This window comes from Lepidochelys kempii, chromosome 5 (assembly GCF_965140265.1).
Source record: "Lepidochelys kempii isolate rLepKem1 chromosome 5, rLepKem1.hap2, whole genome shotgun sequence".
Lineage (NCBI taxonomy): Eukaryota > Metazoa > Chordata > Testudines > Cheloniidae > Lepidochelys > Lepidochelys kempii.
This window is the reverse complement of record NC_133260.1, coordinates 61,947,167-61,968,962: the sequence shown is the minus strand read 5'-3', so window position 1 is coordinate 61,968,962 and position 21,796 is coordinate 61,947,167. Positions and strand designations below refer to the sequence as shown.

Genomic DNA, 21,796 nt, shown 5'->3' with positions numbered 1-21,796 from the left:
AAATTCCAGTGGTTCAGTGCCAAACACGCCACCCTTTCATGCTGCTGCCTCGGCTCCATCCCACCCTGTAGCAGCACCAGAGGAGCTGGGTGACACGGTGCGGAGACACCAGTGGACCAAGTTGAGGAAATGACTTAGAGCCCCAGCCACAATTTAAGGCTAACTAACGGCTCTAGCCCTTTCTTCCAGATTGTTGTTTTTCATCCTCAGTGAGGCAACCCAGGCAAGCTAAGCATATCCCAGCCTATAGCTTGCAGGTAGCAATCAATTATTCACTGCACGGCAACCTGCTGCTCTGCACTCATTCACGGTTCTATCTGGGACTTCGATCCCAAGGATTTTTCCCTTAAGCCACCCTGCACCAAAGGGTGATTCACAACGCACAGGCTTTCATGCATCACTCAAAGTACCTAAGAGGAGCCGAAAGACAGGAATGGCATTTTAAATCCAACCAGTGGATTGTCTGTTTGAGGTCTAATCAAGCATAGTGCTACTACATCATCTGTATGGGCCTGTGAGATGCTATTGAGCAGTCCCAACAACTGCTGGCTTCACTTGGAATTGTGGACATTCAGTACCTCATGGGATTGGGCCCTTTCTCAGCTAAAATTAACATTAATTAATTAAATAAAATGTCCGGGGGTGGGAGCAGGGAAGGGAGAAGAGACGTTTTTCACTCTAAAATTTTTTTAAACACTATTATATTTTGAAAGCCACTCTCAGAAGCCCTGAGCTATCACCTACTCTTCCTCCTTTAGAATCTGTGCTCGCTGAGTTACCTGGCTACCTGGTCAGGCAGGATGTGTCTAGTGGCAACCATGTACTATAAACATCCCGATTTGTCATCTAATAAAGAACTTTATCAGCAGCTGTTTGGCTGCTGCTTTCTTATACACGCAATGGCAATAATTACTTTAGCATTTAGTTGTGTCACCTCCTTTGGACGATGCAGCATGCCATGCCTAATGCGGTTTGATATTGAGGTTTTGGCTTAAACTGTGGGGGTAATGCTGCAACCGTCACTTGCCTAAGTCCTACTAATTCTAAGTGGACCTATTGAGGCTGCTTACGCAAGCAAGTACTTGTCCAGGTGTGTACGAGTGGCAGATTCAAACCCTGAATTTGTTTTAAAATTGTCAGAATTGAGAAGTCAAATTGTATTCTTCAGATTAATTTTGGCCAACTGGTGTTACTGTGAATAGGATAGTGTTATTTAAAAGTTGTAGCTGGGTCAGTTCTGCTCCAACGTACATCAAATGGATTTGTTCTGTTTGATTTGCATCTGCTCTTCTCAATTTAAAAGGATTTAAATTGTTCCACTTGTGTTTTAAAATGTATTAATAGAGTGCCATAGGCATCATGGCAGTTTACAAATACCTGAGACTAGCTCCCTACCCTACCTTGAAGTTATCATCTAAATTAGATGGATAGCACAAGCAAGAGTCTTTGTCCTCCCAACTCTAATTACAGACTATGGAGGAGAGCCTGGATCAGTGAAAATAATTATTCTGTGGTTCAGAATTCAAATCCTCATTTACATTTCTCTGCTTCACTTCAGACCAACACCCCTGCTAACATTGGAATAAGTGATACAGTTTGTCATAGCAGCAAAGAATCAAAGTTCTGACTCAGTTGTTTAACCATAAGGCTCAGAAGCCTAAATTGCACAACAGTTGTTGTGTGCAAACTTGATGCTCCGAGCAGTACACCCAAATATAAAACTGGTGGTGCAGTAATCAAAAGAGGAATCACTGTGACGTGTGTGTGATTTATATTTTCTCAAAGTCATTTCCTTCTGATGGCCCTTCCTCTTATTCTGTTCATTTAATTCTCTTTTAATTATGAAACCTATGGGCCTGATTTTTCTCTCACACCAGTTTTATACCTGAATAACCCCACTGACCTCGAGGGTTGGTGTACACTGAGTCCACACCGGTGTAAGTGAGAGGAAAGCCTTATTTATCTGGGAGCACTGTAGTGACTTAGAATCTTGAATACATTCATAATATAACCTCAACTGTAAGAACAATTGAGCAGGATCACTAGTGCCACGAAGTTACATTGATTTTTCCAGTGGGATTATAAAGGCAAAAAAAAAAAATACATTAAGTCCACACAACAGTCGACAGATGACTGAGCAGCATCTCTGCTGTAGTAGGAGTCAATGAGCAATACTTTAGCAACGGGGGAAAATTACAGCTGGAGAATACAGGAAATCTATTCAGCTGTGCAAACATACAATAGGAACCGAGGGGGAAATGTTACTAATGAAAGCCACCATTAAATTGAAGATGCTGGACCAAATTCATTCCTGATGTCACCCCACTGAAGTCCATGTTAATACACCAACGATGAACTTGATCTCCTGTCTTCTTCTGCATGACCAAGTAAGACCAATGGCTTCTCAGCTGATAAGCAAATAGCACTGAGACCATTTTTAAAAGAGCATACTGATTATTATCATGGTGAACAAACACACACAAAGCTCCCTCACCAGAAATCACTGCAAAGATGATCTGTACACGCAGGCAGAGTTCCAAATTCATTGGAGAGGATGGATGCCAGTCTTGTGTTTAAGGCTCAGATTAGGAGACAGGGATCTTGGGATTCTCTTCCTGGCTCTGCCACAGGCTTCCAGTGCGACCTTTGCTAAATCTCTCAACCTCAGTTCTTCCCTCTGTGAAATAGGGATAATAATGCTTCCCTACCTCAGATAAGTGTAGTGAGGTGTCCAAATGGAGTACTGTAAAAATCCATACAGCTACAATATTTAGGTATCTACAGATACAGGGCTTGAATATGGTTCTGCTAAATAAAATTTAGGCCTGTGAAATACTGAGGTTGTCTGATGTTGTATGAAGGAAGGGATGAAGCAGTTTTCCCAAAAGAAGAATCAGACTTTTTACCCATCCCATGTTGCTTCAAACCCATTTGCTCTTGTATGCCTTTGAAACATAGAATCATAGAATATCAGGGTTGGAAGGGACCTCACGAGGTCATCGAGTCCAACCCCCTGCTCAAAGCAGGACCAATCCCCAACTAAATCATCCCAGCCAGGGCTTTGTCAAGCCTGACCTTAAAAACCTCTAAGGAAGGACCTTCCACCACCTCCCTAAGTAACACATTCCAGTGCTTCACCACCCTCCTAGTGAAAAAGTTTTTCCTAATATCCAACCTAAACCTCCCCCACTGCAACTTGAGACCATTACTCCTTGTTTTATCATGTGGTACCACTGAAAACAGTCTAGATCCATCCTCTTTGGAACCCCCTTTCAGGTAGTTGAAAGCAGCTATCAAATCCCCCCTCATTCTTCTCTTCAGCAGACTAAACAATCCCACTTCCCTCAGCCTCTCCTCATAAGTCATGTGTTCTAGTCCTCTAATCATTTTTGTTGCCCTCCGCTGGACATTTTCCAATTTTTCCACATCCTTCTTATAGTGTGGGACCCAAAACTGGACACAGTACTCCAGATGAGGCCTCACCATGTCAAATAGTTTTTCCAGTCCCTGGAAAAATCATGGATCAGGTCCTCAAAGAATCAATCCTGATGCACTTGCATGAGAGGAAAGTGATCAGGAACAGCCAGCATGGATTCACCAAGGGAAGGTCATGCCTGACTAATCTAATCGCCTTTTATGATGAGATTACTGGTTCTGTGGATGAAGGGAAAGCAGTGGATGTATTGTTTCTTGACTTTAGCAAAGCTTTTGACACGGTCTCCCACAGTATTCTTGTCAGCAAGTTAAGGAAGTATGGGCTGGATGAATGCACTATAAGATGGGTAGAAAGCTGGCTAGATTGTCGGGCTCAATGGGTAGTGATCAATGGCTCCATGTCTAGTTGGCAGCCGGTATCAAGTGGAGTGCCCCAAGGGTCGGTCCTAGGGCCGGTTTTGTTCAATATCTTCATAAATGATCTGGAGGATGGTGTGGATTGCACTCTCAGCAAATTTGCGGATGATACTAAACTGGGAGGAGTGGTAGATACGCTGGAGGAGAGGGATAGGATACAGAAGGACCTAGACAAATTGGAGGATTGGGCCAAAAGAAATCTGATGAGGTTCAATAAGGATAAGTGCAGGGTCCTGCACTTAGGATGGAAGAATCCAATGCACCGCTACAGACTAGGGACCGAATGGCTAGGCAGCAGTTCTGTGGAAAAGGACCTAGGGGTGACAGTGGACGAGAAGCTGGATATGAGTCAGCAGTGTGCCCTTGTTGCCAAGAAGGCCAATGGCATTTTGGGATGTATAAGTAGGGGCATAGCGAGCAGATCGAGGGACGTGATCGTTCCCCTCTATTCGACATTGGTGAGGCCTCATCTGGAGTACTGTGTCCAGTTTTGGGCCCCACACTACAAGAAGGATGTGGATAAATTGGAGAGAGTCCAGTGAAGGGCAACAAAAATGATTAGGGGTCTAGAACACATGACTTATGAGGAGAGGCTGAGGGAGCTGGGATTGTTTAGCCTGCAGAAGAGAAGAATGAGGGGGGATTTGACAGCTGCTTTCAACTACCTGAAAGGGGGTTCCAAAGAGGATGCCTCTAGACTGTTCTCAATGGTAGCAGATGACAGAACGAGGAGTAATGGTCTCAAGTTGCAGTGGGGGAGGTTTAGATTGGATATTAGGAAAAACTTTTTCACTAAGAGGGTGGTGAAACACTGGAATGCATTACCTAGGGAGGTGGTAGAATCTCCTTCCTTAGAGGTTTTTAAGGTCAGGCTTGACAAAGCCCTGGCTGGGATGATTTAACTGGGAATTGGTCCTGCTTCGAGCGGAGGGTTGGACTAGATGACCTTCAAAGGTCCCTTCCAACCCTAATATTCTATGATTCTATGAAATAGAGGGGAACGATCACGTCCCTTGATCTGATGACAATGCACCTACTTATACATCCCAAAATGCCATTGGCCTTCTTGGCAACAAGAGCACACTGTTGACTCATATCCAGCTTCTCGTCCACTGTAACCCCTAGGTCCTTTTCTGCAGAACTGCTGCCTAGCCATTTGGTCCCCAGTCTGTAGCAGTGCATGGGATTATTCTGTCCTAAGTGCAGGACTCTGCACTTGTCCTTGTTGAACCTCATCAGATTTCTTTTGGCCCAATCCTCTAATTTGTCTAGGGCCCTCTGTATCCTGTCCCTACCCTCCAGCGTATCTACCTCTCCTCCCAGTTTAGTGTCATCCGCAAACTTGCTGAGGGTGCAATCCACGCCATCCTCCAGATCATTAATGAAGATATTGAACAAAACCAGCCCCAGGACCAACCCTTGGAGCACTGCACTTGATATCAGCTGCCAACTAGACATGGAGCCATTGATCACTTCTACATGAGCTCTTCAGGTGAGGACACCTGACATGCCTTTTGCCTTACATACCCACTGTCTAACTAGCACTTCAAGGTGACCTGTGAAGGAGAACAGGCTGGCTGTTTGCCTTTTTAAATACTTTATGACATAGAAAGAAGAAATACCAGAAAGGCTGGGGGGTTAAATGTTCCTAAATATTTTTACCTTATAAATATCAAGCATACCTAGTCTTTTCACCCCTGTTTTCTGCTGGAGGTCTACTTTAAAGCAGTGTTTATCAACATTTTTGATACCCAGGACTAGCTTGCTGCCTTCCTAAACTGTGTGAGGGAGATCTCAGTGACCAGCACCAGTCCCTCAATAACAGATCAGTTGTTGAGAAACATTATGTTAAAGGACTCAGGGAAGTGGACTGGGAGATGTTCAGGCTTTTTAGATAAATCAGGATTAATGAAAAGCTAAGAGTTTTGAACAGAATATAAAACACATCTCAAGTAATCAGATTTCATTTTTCTAGTATTTGCATAAATGAGGGTAGACAAGATCTGATCTTCTAGGGGACTTATCACTGTGCCAGTTGTTTACCTGCAACTCTTGAAGTCAGCAGATGAGGATCCTCATCCGCTGACAGAAAAAACCCAAATAGAAAGTAACCTTAAGAAAAATAATTCCTTCTTTATACAATGTAAAGAAGCAATAAAGGACACAAGCTTTCGCAGATCACCCGTTAAAAGTTATGGGTACAAGTACATGCCACAGAGAAGGGGATGTGTTTGGACGCAACATGGCCACTCTGTTATCCCTATGCCTTCACCAAAGCTCTGCTGGCTGCCAACACCCACACACCCTCCAATAGACTCGTCACCTCTCACTGATATTGCAGAAGCGCAGCACCCTCTGCTGAACCCCAGCTCCCATTTAATTACATCTCGTGTAAGTAGGTGCCAGGTCCTGCTGCTAGAAGGGGAACAGTAGGCAGCCTAACTTTTCCTTCCCCAAAAAGGGGTGTGCACACTATGAGAAAACTCTCTCCTGCTATACTGCTGAACATGCCCTCCCAGCCACACACCCCTAACTAGAATCCCCTAACGTCCAAGTGATAAATATCTCTAACAGGACCCAGCTGCTGAGCCCTCATATACACACTCCAGTTAGCAAGCAGCCCTTCTGAGCCCTTCTCCCAGGCTGCCAAACCCTCTGACAAGCCGCTTTCATCAAACAGCCAGCACCAGGTTACGGAGGAGGGCAGATAAGATTATCACAGTGGTCCCTTTTGTCTTCAGAATCTATGAACCCTCTTATACCAAGTATAACCTGATGCCACTGTTCCCAGCTGGGAAATCCTCCCAGAAGATACCTACATCCCCTGCTTCCCTGGCGCAAACTTCTGCTACCATTTGTCTCTAGTTTTAGGGTAAAGGTGGGGGAAATGGGAATAATGTCTCCTAACTCTTTCCTCTATTGAAAGATCTAAGAGGGACAAATAAACCCTAACTGTCTCTCGTTCAATTTGACCACGTAGGGCCTGATCCAATGCCCATTAAAGTCAATGAGATCCTTTCTATTGGTGTCAGCGGGTGCTGGATCAGGCCCTTAATTGGCTACATTTAATGTAACGTACAGGGTAGTTGATTTAAGAAATAGCACGGCTTTATGTGGCTGAATTGTTCCTTTTTCTAATTCTCTCGTTAGCTGTGAAACATTTGATTGGGCCATGAGACCTACACAATAAGTGGAAAACAATGAGATCTTGAAAGGGGCTGACTTGTTTTTTTACTGAAAGTGAATTGGCAGTAGGACAGCCACATATGCTAATATTTTTAACAAAAAGAAATGGATGTTATTTACTAATGTGATGCTGCTACCTGCTGGACAGCATGCATAGCACATGGACATCATGACATGACAGAATGTGTATGGCAATAAAGAAGCTGATCAGAACAGAAGTTTATTAAAAGTTTCCTACCAAACACAAAAGGGCTTGATCCTGAGAAGTGCTGAGCACTTGTAACTGTTGTTAATTGAAACTATAAAGAGAATATAAACCCAAAGGACCCAGTTTTGCTTTCATGCCACTATAAATGAGGAGGAATGTCATAAAAGTCCATTTCAGAGTAACAGCCGTGTTAGTCTGTATTCGCAAAAAGAAAAGGAGTACTTGTGGCACCTTAGAGACTAACCAATTTATTTGAGCTTTCGTGAGCTACAGCTCACTTCATCAGATGCATGCCGTGGAAACTGTAGCAGACTTTATATATACACAGAGAATATGAAAAAATACCTCCTCCCACCCCACTGTCCAGCTGGTAATAGCTTATCTAAAGTGATCACCAGGTGGGCCATTTCCAGCACAAATCCAGGTTTTCTCACCCTCCCCCCCCACACACAGATTCACTATCACCAGCAGGAGAGTTTCCACGGCATGCATCCGATGAAGTGAGCTGTAGCTCACGAAAGCTCATGCTCAAATAAATTGGTTAGTCTCTAAGGTGCCACAAGTACTCCTTTTCTTTTTATAAAAGTCCATGAAAATACACCAGTCTAAATCAAAGTACCTGCAGCTGCAAATTGTTAGGAAATTTTTCAGTTAAGGTTCCACCATCAACTTTACCTGTCCTTATTTTTCAGTGTGCACCACAATTACAGAGGGACAAAATGGCTCTGACAAAATAAGAACTGGCCTAAACTTTGGCCCTTCCCTCAGATCAAAAGCCAAATCTTTTTGGAGGTTTGGAACTACCTGGTTAACCCTTTCCCCTACCTCTGGCTGGGATCTCACGCAAAATTACTATTTGTTGAGCTCCATCAGCATGCTTGACACTGCACTACATATAACAGAGCCAGCCAGCCCCAAAGACACCAACATTCTGGCTTCTCCTGTCCTATATAGGGTTTATCTCACAGTGCTTGATTGGCCACTACCCTGCCACTGTGTGGCCATTTACTCATATGCCAAGTGGGGGTAGAACACCGCCAGTCTGATCTGGTAGCATTTTACATTCACTTTGCACCAAATGATTATACAAGGTGCATGACAGTGCGGAATGAAGCCCCAAGAATTCACACTGCACCTAGGAGGAGCCACATTTCCCTGCTTTAAGCTTCCCATCTTGTCTTCTCTGCCAGGGCAGCTCCAAACGAGGCTAAATTCAAAATAGGGACCAGTGGTTACCGCCTGCTGCTAACAGGGAGAGCCACAGAACATACAAGTGGGGGAAGGGCAACCCCACAAAGAGAGAGGAAGGGATGGTATTGAGGCTTGTGCTGGATCTCAGGTGATGTTCCTGGCCAAGTTGTATGGGGCAAGATTTTCAGAAGAATTCACCACGCTACAGTTCCCATTCAGATACCTAAATGAAGGAGCTGGATTTTCAAAAAAGTGCTCAGAAACTCCCACTGTTCTCAATGGGAACTGCTCTGGTACAGAGCACTTCTGAAAATCTGGCCACCTCATTAAGATGCCTGAATGGGATCTGAGCTTTTTTGAAAAATTTATCTAGCCTAAGTTATATGGCCCTGTCTACATAGTATCTGAGCACCTCCCAATCTTTAATGTATTTATCGTCACCATGAGGTAGGGCACTGCTATTATCCCCATTTCACAGGTGGGAACTGAGGTTCAATGAGATTAAGGGGCAGATTTTTAAAGGAGTTTTAGCAACGACTGACGCAGATAGATGCCTAGTGGAGTTTGGCTCCTAGGCACTTTTGAAAATTCCATTAGGCCCTACTTGCAACTTTAGGTGCCTTAATACCTCTGAAAACCTGGTCCTAAATGACTAGCCCAAGGTCACACAGGAAGTCTGTGACACAGCAGGGAACCTGAGGCCTAGGCTAGTGTCCTAACAAGTGGACAATCCTTCCCCTCTAAAAAAAAAAAAAAAAAATCTAGCCTCAATTATGGAAGCTGAGAACCTGAAAAGTAGCTACCAGGAGGGAGCTGGAGTGAGAGGAAGGCGGAACAGAGAAAACACTATAGCAGCATGGGGTTCATTTGAATTTCGGAATGTTTCTCCTAACCAAAGCAAACCTCTGAACTGTTGGAAGTTTATCCATCACTTATCACAATAGGATCATTTCATGCTCACACAAACTGGGAACCTGCTAATCGGCAAATAAGACAATGTAACATAATACAAAGGAACTGCACCTTCTGCTCTTCTAGTAAATCCCCTCTGAGCGCATGCTGCGTGTATATCACTGCTATAGAAACAGCAAAGGCTTTGCACAGAGGCCATGTTTCAAATTAAGATCCCCAAATATTAATTTCCTTTAGCTATAAGATCACTGCTGCATATTAAATAAAAAGCATTGCCCAAGCCTGCTAGTGTGATTGCCTTGTGGATTTTGTGATGTTCACTGAATACTAATAGGTTGCTAAAAACATCTGCCAACTATGCAATATCCGTCAATCACAGTAGTTTGTAGCTTATCTAAACACCAAATATATCCCCCCACTCTCCCCCACCCATCCGGGATGCTTCCCACCTAATTTCTCCAACTCAAAGGGCCTGTGTTTAAGTGACCATCCTTCTGATGACAAGGATGGGACACAGGTTCCTATTGTGACTGACAATTCTGTGCTGTGCATTGGCGAGAAGGGAGTTAGAGCACAGAGACAACAGGAGCCAAACATGTTGCTTCTTTGGAATATCTTGTCCCTGTTGGCCTGGGAAACAAGGAGCCCAAGTCAGATCCTTGGGTCAGCAGCTCAGCACACTGCATAGCAACTAGTGGGTCAGCCAGTAAATATGTTAGGTATTAACTGGCATTTAAGTTACATACCTTATTCTTTTATACATCATGTCCTATGAGTTAGAATGAACTAACATCTCATGCTGATGATTTAACAATTATATGCTAAATTGATGCCAGTAAATTACACACATTTATTTTAAAATGATATAGTCGATGTGCATCTGCACTAAAGTAATTAAATCTATTTTTCAATTATCAGTTTATTCATATACAACATTACCTCTAACTCTCAAACATTTGAGAACATTCATTTTTACCTGTTAATATTGTACATACTTTACAATAGTAAGATATCAGATCTTAACTCCCTTCTTTATACCTTATTCATTTTCTAAATTTCTCCAGTTAAAACATCACCACATTTCTAGGTAACAAGTGAATATGTTCCACACATGCAGTGACAAATTGTGTTTTTCATGTTATCAATGACCTTTCACCAGACCTCTAGTTAATAGTTGACCTCCCCAGGCCACTTCTAACATTTCTGATCACTTGAACTGTTTCACACAGCTGCCATGTTAAAAACAAAGCAACTGTCAGAAACACTCATTCTCATGTCCCCCCATTGGGCAGTCTCACCACATTTTATTTCCCTACAGTTTTGCCATTGATGTCAGTAGGGTCAGGATTTCTCCCATTATACTGATGTGATAATCAACAAAAACTAAGGACACGTCCGCGCATACAGCGCTGCGGGGTTGCAGCTGAAGAACATCTGATGAAGACGCTCTATGCTGACGGGTGAGAGCTCTCCTGTCGACATAACAAAACTCTCTGTAAGCGACAGAAACTATGTCGGCGGGAGAAGCTCTCCCACCAACATAATGCTGTGCACACGAGCGCTTATGTTGGCGTGACTTAAGTCCTTCAGGAGGGTGGTTTATTCACCCCCCTGAGCGACTTAAGTTATGCCAACATAAACTGTAGTGTAGCCATAGGCTTAATTAAAAACTCAATTGAATTACAAAGTTATGGTCTTGCTACTATTTGAGCGTGCTTGCCACACAAACTGATCAAATATAATGTGCCAGGTTTTCGCAGTTTTTTTTTAATGTCACTTCTGACACTTGCATGTGTCTAACTTATGCCTGCAAATCTCTACCACATACTTACAGACCAGCTATGCTGAGCACTTTATGGGCTGGTGCAAATACCTTCTAAAGTCCCAGTCATACAAGCACTTAAGCACTTGTTCAGTGTTATGCATGGAGGGTGGGATTTTCAGAAGGGCAAGTCCCACTTGCATTTCAAATTCAGTGGGACTTCATTCAGTGGACATTCAATGGGACTTGTGCTCCCAAGTCGCTTAGGGTTTGTCTACATACAAAAAACAATATTGTTTTAACTATACTGGCATAGTTAAAGCAGTATAGGCCCCTAGTGTTAATACAGTCATACCAGTATAAAGGTATAGATATTCGTATAGCTTATTCCCATACAGAAAAGGGAATCAGCTATACCGGTGTAAGACTTGCCAATATAACTGCATCTACACTAGAGGGATTGTACTGGTATAACTATTTAGGTTAAAAAAACAAACAAAACAAACAAAAACAATAATCACACCCCTGACTGCCTTGTTATACCACTGCAACAACTGTGGATAGAGCAGTCCCTAATCCCAGTCTGCAGCAGTGCTAGCCATTGCTGCACTATGGCTGCTAGTTTTGTCCCTGTATCTTTCTAGGAAACATATGTTTTAGGTTCCTGCCAGAATGTGGCTTTAAAACACTGCCTCTCCTTAGTGATTGTTGTTTGGCCAGGCTTTTTTTTGTTTTGTTTTAGGGAATTACTGGGGTAATAGAAAGTTCATTGGAAGCCTCTTTGACTTGAATTGCTGAAGTTGGCTACAGTTCCCTGAATCCAGGAGGACCCTTGATTTAGCTGCAGTGTGTGAGGGTTTCCTGGGCATCAGAGGTGTTTCAATGGTTCACATTCATCATGGCTTGATTGTTTCATTTGCTGTTTGTTTCAGTTAAATTTCAAAAACTGAGACAATTTTAAAAACTTCCTAGTGGTTTTGTTTTCTTTCACCTTCTTGTTCAGATCACACTGGATACCACAGCAGCAGCCGCCGCCAATGTTCCCTCTAATTTTTGACAGGCTGTGTGCACAAAAAATTTCTTCTGTGCAAATTGTTGTGCTGCTGTGCAAATTTTTGTGCGCGCAGTGTTTCACTATGTGCATGCAGTTTAGGATCTGTGTGATTAGAGGGAACAGTGGCCACCACCTTCTGTACCCTCCCCTGAGTGCCTCTTCTCTTTGGGTGCCCTTCTGAAAATCTCACCCTGGGAGTAGTCCCATTAAAGTCACAGGATGTACTCAGAGAAAACTGGGACTGACTTCAATAGGGTCAGGATTTCCCCAATCCACATAAATTAACTAAATGTCTAGGTCTGTACAGAGCTGGTGCCTAAGTGTACACATACGGAGTACTTACAATCATACTTTAATACAAACAAATGTATGCACATAAATGCACGCACCTAACTTTGAACATTTTGTCCTATCTCTTGCCCTCATTTACTAACCGCACAGTATATTTTTATTGGTTCTTACACCCATGGTTTTCTTAAGGAAAAAAAAAACAATTAACTTTTACAGGTCAAAGATAGAAGCATTTGCACCTACCAGTACCTTTTAGAGCTACTTTCCCTAGATACTCGTTCGTAAGCCAAATTTTTTTTAGTAAAAAAGGGAAGCATCAGAGAAGGGGTCGGCTTATGAACAGGTATAGAGAGGGAGAGGTGGGACACAGCCCCTCCTCCCAACAGAGGGAGCAAGAAGAGGCGGCACAGCCAACAGAGCGAGAAGGGAAGAGGCAGGGCCAGAGTCTCTCCGCTTCTGGCCACACTGCTTCCCCCTGCCTCCAAAGCAGCTGCTGCTCCAGGGCTGGCAGGCTGCAGCTGTGCTGCTCGCCCCGCCCACTGGACCATGCTGCGGCCCTGCTGCCCAGGCTGCCAGAGCAGCTGCGGCCAGACCAGAGACATCCTCCCCTAGCCCGCCCCAGCAAAGGTGGGAAGGGATAGGATGGGAAGAGTGTGGGGGTCCTGGGCTAGGGGTGGGGTCATATGGGGGGGGCACAGGGGTTACTCCCCTGACCCCCAGCTTTCCCCCCCCCCAAAAAAATGTCCCCACCAGTTTGGTGTCCTGGCCCATCAGGGTAAGCAGCTGGCAGGCTGGGACACTTTGTTTACTTAGGTTTACCTCCGTGCCTGCGGACACTTGAGGTAAACAAACCGTCTCGGCCCGCCAGCAGCTTATCCTGGTGGGCCGGGAGCCAAAGTTTGCTGACCCCGGAATTATAGGGTCGGATAATGAATGGGTCATAAAAATTTTCCATTTTTACTTATCCATCTGGGGGGGGGGGTCAGCTTATAAACAAACCGTCTTATGATCGAGTATATACAGTATTTCTAATTCAACCAGGATGTCCATGATGACCCTAGAACAGAAGTCTGAGTAGCATACCCTTGCTCTTAGCAGACTCCTCTTTGTGAGAGATGCATAACCATATCACACCCAAATTAATCTCTGGGGTAACTCCAGGGCTTAATTCACTGTGCCTACTAGTGCTTAGACTTGACTGCAATGTGTGACAGAGACCCCTAAGCCAGAAGGATATTAAATGTCAAATATCCTTGTGGTGAACCTTTGGCTGGTGTGAGATGGGCCTGCCACAGCCATAACAATGCCAGGGAGTGAAACTCATAGAAATGCAGGATAGAATGGTAACAGCCTAATCAGCTTCACAGTGCCAGACAACAAAATAATCATACTATCCTGTGAGTTAAACAGTGTCTCTTATCCCCAGGCCCCAAAAATATAGCCTTCCTATCATAAGGTCTAACCCTAAGGTGACCTGTCATTTTGGTGATTTGGCGTCTACTCCACCATTACAGCTCATATAAATGTCCAAACCCACCCCTGCCCAGCTTTGTGGCTTCACACCCATGCATTCCATAACAGGACAATAACCTCATGCACAAAGAACTCTCATGCTTCCTATTCCAGAATGAATGGAGACCAAGTTAAATTTAACAAGTGAATAACAGTCAAAACCTCCCTCTTGCCTTATAGTCTCCTTTTGTTTTACCTACTGCAATATTAGCCATGCCCAGGTCTGGAGTGCTCTGGCAGTTACTATATCAAGGGCAGCCATCTGAAGAGCTTCTGTTCAGCTGTAAGGTTTTTTTAACCCAATCTCTACCACATGTTGTCAGGAGCTTATGTTCTGCTGCTTCCCTGTGAGATATTATGAATAATAAAACTAATCAGATGATGACTAGAAACAAAATATTCCTGACGCACTGTATAAGACACAAACTGTCACCCTCTCGTTTGGAAATACAAGCTGTTGTCTTTGTAATGTGGGTGGGTGGCAACTATCAGGAGTGACTCCACAAAGCCAAACTGTAACTCTGAATTTCCTGGCATTTGTCTGTTTGTGTCATAATCTTTACATCATTTAAACATAGGGTTGGTATCTCAGTTACTTACTTACTGAAAGCTGACAGCAGAGACCTTGAGGCTCTTTTATGTGGTAAGTACAGTAGGTACTGGACTTTTTGCCTATTGAACTCTGGTAACTCACTATTTTATTCATTTAGATTTATACAAAATATTATAAAGTACCCAGCCAGGGCTCTAGGTGCCTTAACCATGTATTATAGCCAAGCAAAAATAAATGCAGTACCAACCCAAAACCAGAAAAGAAAAGAAAAAAAAAACCACAAAAAACAACCCAGTTACAAATCTCAGTCATTGGTGCACTGTCCCTCTTTGCAAGCATCTGGTAAGGGAAACGGACTTCGCAGCTTACCCCACAGGCCAACAGATCCATGTTGTTTATGACTGACAGAAGGAGTAAATTCAAAAATACAATGCACCTCACAGAAACTGTCCTCTTTCAAACTGGGGGTCGGGGAGGTGTTCCCTCTCAGACAACTACGTTGGCTGTGGCAGCGCTGCATGGAAAGTTAGCTAGTCCCTCAAGCTAGCCCAATCCAAAATCATGGGGACCCAGGTTTTGAAAAGTGCTTGGCATCTGCAACAGGGGCAACTTTTTTGAGAAGTTCAGCTCCCATCAGGCAACCTAAACAAGGGCCTGGTTTCCCAAAATGCTCAGCATTCAATGCAGTGCACCCTTTGAAAAATCTAGCCCCCACTGTAGGTGCAAAACATCTGATAATCTAGCCTTTAAGGCCTTGTCTGTAATAGAAAAATCCCTACCTGTATCAGCAGCTGTCCCTAATAATGCATCTGCCCTGTTTACGGCAAGTGTGGATCAGGTGTTTTAATCACTGTGAGTAAAATTTTCCAAAGCACCTAAGTGACTTGGGAGCGTAAATCCTATTGAAAGTTGCTGGATCTGCCTGTCACTGGAAAAGTGACTTTCAATGGGACTTAAAAGAACCATCAGTTCTGCTATCTCCACTAGCAGTTTTTAGTGACAAAACCAAACTCTAACCCCTGTCTACAGCAGTGCAACCTCCTCCTTGCTGCACTATGGGTGCAAGTTTTACTCCTTATATCTTTCTAGGAAACGTATGTTTTAGATTCCTGACAGAATGTGGCTTTGAAAAGCTTCTCCTTGTTGATTATGTTTGGCCAGGACTTTTGCTATTTCAGGGGATGACTGGGTTAATAGAAAGTTAATTGAAAGCCTTTTTGATTGGACTTGGTGCAGCTGGTTACCGTTCCTTGAACTCTACCAGGATTTTGACTTACCTGCCATTTGTGTGAGGGTCTCCTGGATGCTAGAGATGCGCAGATGGGATGCATTCTTCATTAATTGGATTGTTTCATTGTACAAGGGGGCAGGGTTCAATTAAATGTAACTTTAGCAGCCTCATAGCCAAGATGGAGCCTGCTCTGCAGGCAGCTTTGGCCAAGAGATGGCGCGTGCAGGAATGGAGCAGGAAAGGTCCCTTTCACCCCAGAGGCACCTGTTCCAAACGCCCCAGCATGAACACACACGCACACCAAAGGGAAAAGTACAACAGATATAAGAAAGAGAAATATTTATTTACAGAGGGATGAGGGGAGAAAAACAACAAGGGGAAATATAGGGGGAGCGGTAAAACAGGGTTGCCTCCAAACCAAGGCCCCACAGGTCCAGTGGTAGCAGAGTCCAAAAAGGCAGACACCAAGCAATGTGTCTGCACACAGAGTTTAGGAGTTCCAAGTAAAGTTTAGTGGTGAGTCTTGGGTGCTTCTGGTCATCTTTGGCGCCCATAAACTTTTCCCAACAAACCCCTTTGGTGCCCTCTTCTACTGCTCTCCGCAAAGCTACACAGAGCGACCACCTCCCCACTTAACTAGCTAACAGCCTCCCTCCTTATTCCCAATGCAGAGTCACAAGCCCCAGTATTCACTGCCCCATGCAGCTCTGGGCAGCTGTGATACTGGATCCAGCTCTGGCCTGTCCTTCTTGGGTGATTCCCCCCTAGCACAGTGCTTCTCCTGGCTCCTGTCCTGGGGTGTTCCCGATTGGCCACCCTCTTCTTCCCAGGCTTTAGGCAAGTTTTCTGCTGCTTCACTTTGTGAGGGCCTATGGACTGCAGCTCTTTTTTTTTTTTTTTTTCCGAGCTCCAGAGCAACACCCTGGAGTTTTCCTTCTTTCTCTTACGGCTTCCCTCCCCCCCACCCCTCCGCTTTTAGGAAAAAGATTTAAAGGGGCCATGCTCTCTAAACCCCAAAGGGGTTACATAAATTTCAAAAACCTCAAATTACATTTTAAAAAGTGAGTAGTGATTTTGTTTTCCTTTCCCTTCTAGATCAGGCTGTTGCCGGCACCCAGTGCTGAGAGGCTGAACAACAGCTTGAGTGGTTCATTACCCAGTGTGCGACACCCAATAATCACAACGGGGTGGAGAAGCAGAAAAGTTTATTTGCAGCTGCAAAAAGGTACAGGGAGAATAAAATCTCAAATCCTGCACAACAGAGCAGGAAGTTACACAGGCTTTTATACATCCTTTTTCTCAGCATACTTATCCAATAGCAAGCTGCCCCAAGTATCCATATAGCCAGCCAATCCAGTTCCCAGCTAGTTCCCTGATTCTCTGTATCATTTGTTAAACTATACATAAAGCTGCTTTATTCAGCATTGTTCTTTCATATCTCCCCTGTTTGGCCTTGCTTAGTTTCAGGCAGTCTGACTCTGCAACATACTGTTGCAGATTCTCAGCATAACTGCTGTGTGTGCCTCCAGGCAGGGGGGCCAAGGACACTTGGGCCTAGTACGCAGAGCTGCTGCGAGTGCCTCCAGGCAGGAGGGGGGGGGGGCCAAGGACACCGGGGCCTAGTGCGAGGGGGCTTCATCGACACTCGTGGTCTTCCATCCCCTCGAGTTACCTAGTGGCCATGCCCCAGTGTCCCCAACAACTCCCCCCTTTGAGAACACTCAACAGCCTTGGCTCTGAGTTTTCTCACTTGGGCTTGCTACATTGGAGATGTTAACTTGACGGCAAGTTACATTTCCAAACCCCTTTTTTGTGGTAAGATTATTTGTGTTTCCCTAAAAGGGGAGGAACCATTACACCCACACTGTTGGCCTCCCCTGTTGGTCTTTATCCAATACCCATCAGCCCACTGTGTAATAACACAGGAGCTTTTTCCCACAGGACGCCCATAGTGATCAGATTGGTTTCGGGTAAAACATAACACTCCCTCAGTGAGTACTGCAACTGAATACTCCTGGTCCTGATAGGTGGCCTGCTGTAAAGAGGTCTTATTCCAGAACGGCGAGTTCGTTCTTTCCTGCTCTTTGGTGGTGGCTAATTCTGCTAGGGTCAGGGGCAGCATGTCAAGGGGCATTCCCGTTTTGGGGGGACAGTGGAATTGGAGCACATACCCAGCAATCAGTCTGGTTTGTTAAAGTAGCAACATGGTGCGCAAGCAAAACAAAGGAGTTATGCTCCCGATATGCACAGTTTGGAAATACCAATACAGAGAATAACAATGTTACCCAATTAATTATTACCAGAGTCTTCCCAACCCAGGGTCTCCAGTACCTGGGTGGGCCCATTTTAGCATTAAGGTGCCCGCTATTTGTGTCTTTTAAACAGTAGCTTTAGCCCGAGATCTCACTGGATGAGGAGTCAGCAGGTTGGACGGTCCACTGTCCTGCTGATGAGGGGGCGGGTACTGCCTTCAGACGAGAGTGATGGATCCAGTTCTTGTGTCCCTCGATCTTTGCCGCTGTATGGGAGACCAGCAGGACGGTATAGGGTCCTTTCCACTTTTCCTGGAGAGGCTTGTCTTTCCAGGTACGAACAAGCACAGAGTCACCGGGCTGTAAGGAGTGAACGGGAGAGTCCAAGGGGAGAGGCTGGGAATCCTTGGTATACCTGTGAAGAGACAAGAGAACAGCAGACAGGGAACACGTATACTGTGACAAAAAACCATTACCCAACTCCCATTCCCCTGACAGAACCGGGGTGCCATTCATGGGCCATGCCCTTCCAAACATAATTTCAAAGGGACTGAGCCCTAATCTACCCTTTGGGAGAACGCGGATACGGAGTAGGACGAGGGGCAAAGCATCAGGCCATCGCAGTGAGGCTTCTTGGCACACTTTTGAGAGATGCCGTTTAAGGGTCTGATTGGTACGCTCCACTACCCCACTGGCTTGCGGTCTCCAGGGCGTATGGCGTTTCCAGGGGATCTGTAAGGCATGTGAGATGCTTTGAATGATTTTTGACGTGAAGTGTGTCCCATTGTCAGATTCCATCCACAGGGGGAGTCCAAAGCGAGGAACGATTTCCCTAACAAACTTGAGGGCCACCGTTCTGGCAGTGCAGTTACGGCATGGGAAGGCTTCTGGCCATCCGCTGAACCGATCCACTATAACAAGGAGATATTTGAACCTTGGGTCCGGGGAAACTCAGTAAAGTCTATTTGCCACACTCATCCGGGGCCCAGAGCGGGTTCTAGGGCAGCTGGTGGCACAGGATGTCCCGGTCGGGGGTTATTCTTTTGGCAGACTAAGCAGTCCGCTTGTACCTGGGCAGCCAGGGGTCAGAGTCCGCAAGTGATAAAGTATTTTCCCATTAGTTGAATAAGTGCTTCCCTGCCAGCATGAGTGGTTTGATGTAGTTTCTGCAGCACTGGCCGGATTAGGCTCTTTGGTAAGAGGACCTTCCCTTCTGGGGAATGGAGCCATCCCTCCTTTTCCCGGAGACTGAATTTGTCAGTTAGCTGTCTCTCCTCCCCAGAGTACTGAGGGGTTGGAAGCTCCCCTACTGATGGGATAAGGGCATGCATATGGGCGTTCTCAGTCTGAGGGGATGGCAGGGTGGCAGCATGCTTAGCCCCTCTATCTGCCCAAGCGTTACCTCTGGCCACATCTTGATCCTCCCTTTGATGGGCTTTACAGTGTACCACCACCACTTCCGAGGGGAGTTGTACGGCTTCTAGGAGCCGGAGGATTTGGGGCCCATACTTGACTGGGGAGCCTTGGGCTGTCAGCATTCCCCTTTGCTTCCAAAGGCCAGCATGAGCATGCAGCACACCAAAAGCATACTTTGAATCAGTAAAAATGTTGACCCGCTTTCCTTTTGACAGTTCAAGTGCACGGGTCAGGGCTATTAGTTCGGCAAGCTGGGCAGAGGTCCCAGCAGGCAAACCTTCAGCTTCCACAGTGTCATGGAGGGTCACAACAGCATAACCCGCCCTCCTTTGCCCATCTATTACAGTACTGCTACCATCAGTGTACCACTCATAATCTGCATTTGGGAGGGGTACATCCTTTAAATCCGGACGGCTGGAGTACTGGGCATCTATGATCTCTAAACAGTCATGTTTCTGTTCCTCTGTTTCTGGCAAGAGAGTGGCTGAGTTAAGGGAGGGGCAAGGCTGTAGGGTGACTTCAGAGTTCTCTAACAGCTTAGCCTGGTACCGAGCAATCCGAGCCTGGGTGAGCCAAAGTCCTCCCTTTGCATCCAATAAGGCTCCGACAGTATGGGGAGTATAGATTTGCATAACCCCTCCCAATGTTAGCTTCTCCGCTTCCTCAAGCACTAGGGCAGTAGCTGCGACTGCCCGTAAACATGCTGGCCAACCCTTTGCAACCTGATCCAATTGCTTAGAAAAATAAGTCACGGGACGTCTCCATGCTCCTAACAGCTGTGTGAGCACTCCTAGGGCCACCCCCCTTCGTTCATGTACATACAACTGAAACGGCTTAGAGAGATCCGGCAGGTCCAGAGCTGGGGCTTCCATCAATTTTCTTTTCAGGATTTTAAATGCCCTATCAGCCTCTGGGGTCCAATAGAAGGGGTAGATCCACTCCTTTTACACAGTCGTACAGGGGTTTAGCCCACAGTCCAAACTCTGGGATCCATATCCTGCAAAAGCCTGCCATACCCAGAAATGCCCTGAGCCGCTTACAATATTTGGAGAGGAACTTGACAGATAGATTCCTTTCTTTTTTTTTTTGCTTGAACGCTGACGCTCCCCTTGCCTTAGCTGTAACCTGATCCCTCTCCACCTCAGACAACAAGGTTCTCCGGAGGATATTACAGTCATCTCAATCGGCTTGTGACTACTGAAGCACCCCTCAAAGACTGAAATAAACCTGTTTGGGTTCGTTGAGAATTCCCCAGCCTGTGTTTTAAAAGCTGCTAAGTCTATTGGATTGAATGGCACATGGGTGTAAACTTGCATAGTGGTAGCCTGACGTCCATCTGCCCCTGGGCAAGCCACAACAGTCTCGGTAAGCAAAGGATAGAGTCCCACCGAGGGGGCAATCTCTGTAACCCGAGGCATCCTACCCTTATAAGGTGGCGGTGTGGGGGCCGAAGGGGACATCGGCTCTGCCATTACAGTGGAGGTGGGGGTCTGGGGACTAACATTAGCTACTACCGAACCAGTCGGAGTCAGATTACAGCGCTGTAAAATATCTGGTCGAGTACATAAAGTCAGAAACAAATGCGCATACATATGTTCATTCCATTTCCTTGTTCTCTGACAGAACAGGAGTAACTGAAGGATCGTGTTGTAATTAATTGACCCTCCTGGTGGCCACCACTCCTGGTCCTCTAGTTGATATTGAGGCCAGTCAACTGTACAGAATCGTTTTAATTGGCTCTTAGTCATCGGATCCGCACCAAATACCTTCCAGTTTGCTAGAATGCACTCTAGGGGCGTACACTGTGCCCTAACCTCTGAGCTCTGTCCCTGTCCCATACCTACAGGGTAACTCTGGGCGTCCCCAGGTTCCAACAGAGCATATAATCCGGATTTTAAAAGGTTCCTACCTTATCCAAGGAACCAGTTCTTCACCGTGGCCTGCAGCTGCTCCTCCCCCATGTCTAAGGGACCGGTTCTTCACCGCCGTCCACAACAGCTTCTCCACTATATGAGTGCGTTGCACCGTTGTGCCCTCTGGGGTCGATCAAATCGCGTCTCCTCCGAGGCCCCCGATGAACTCACCGGTGCGCGCTGGGCGTCGGTTCTCGCCGCAATCCTCGACCTCCAGGAGGGGTCTGGGCAAGGCTAAATTGCAGCCTCGTCGCCCACCCAGGGACGCCAAAAGCTGTTGCCGGCACCCAGTGCCGAGAGGCTGAACAACAGCTTGAGTGGTTCATTACCCAGTGTGCGACACCCAATAATCACAACGGGGTGGAGAAGCAGAAAAGTTTATTTGCAGCTGCAAAAAGGTACAGGGAGAATAAAATCTCAAATCCTGCACAACAGAGCAGGAAGTTACACAGGCTTTTATACA

At 45.6% G+C, this 21,796-nt stretch overlaps 1 protein-coding gene across 1 annotated transcript; it reads right to left on the bottom strand.

Moving 5' to 3' along the window:
• Nucleotides 1–18,927: 18,927 nt before the first annotated feature.
• On the bottom strand, nt 18,928–20,872 carry LOC140911458 (uncharacterized). Its single transcript, XM_073344545.1, has one exon. The coding sequence runs from the start codon at nt 20,290–20,292 to the stop codon at nt 19,090–19,092; it is 1,203 nt and encodes a 400-aa protein (XP_073200646.1). The 5' UTR covers nt 20,293–20,872; the 3' UTR covers nt 18,928–19,089.
• Nucleotides 20,873–21,796: the final 924 nt, after the last annotated feature.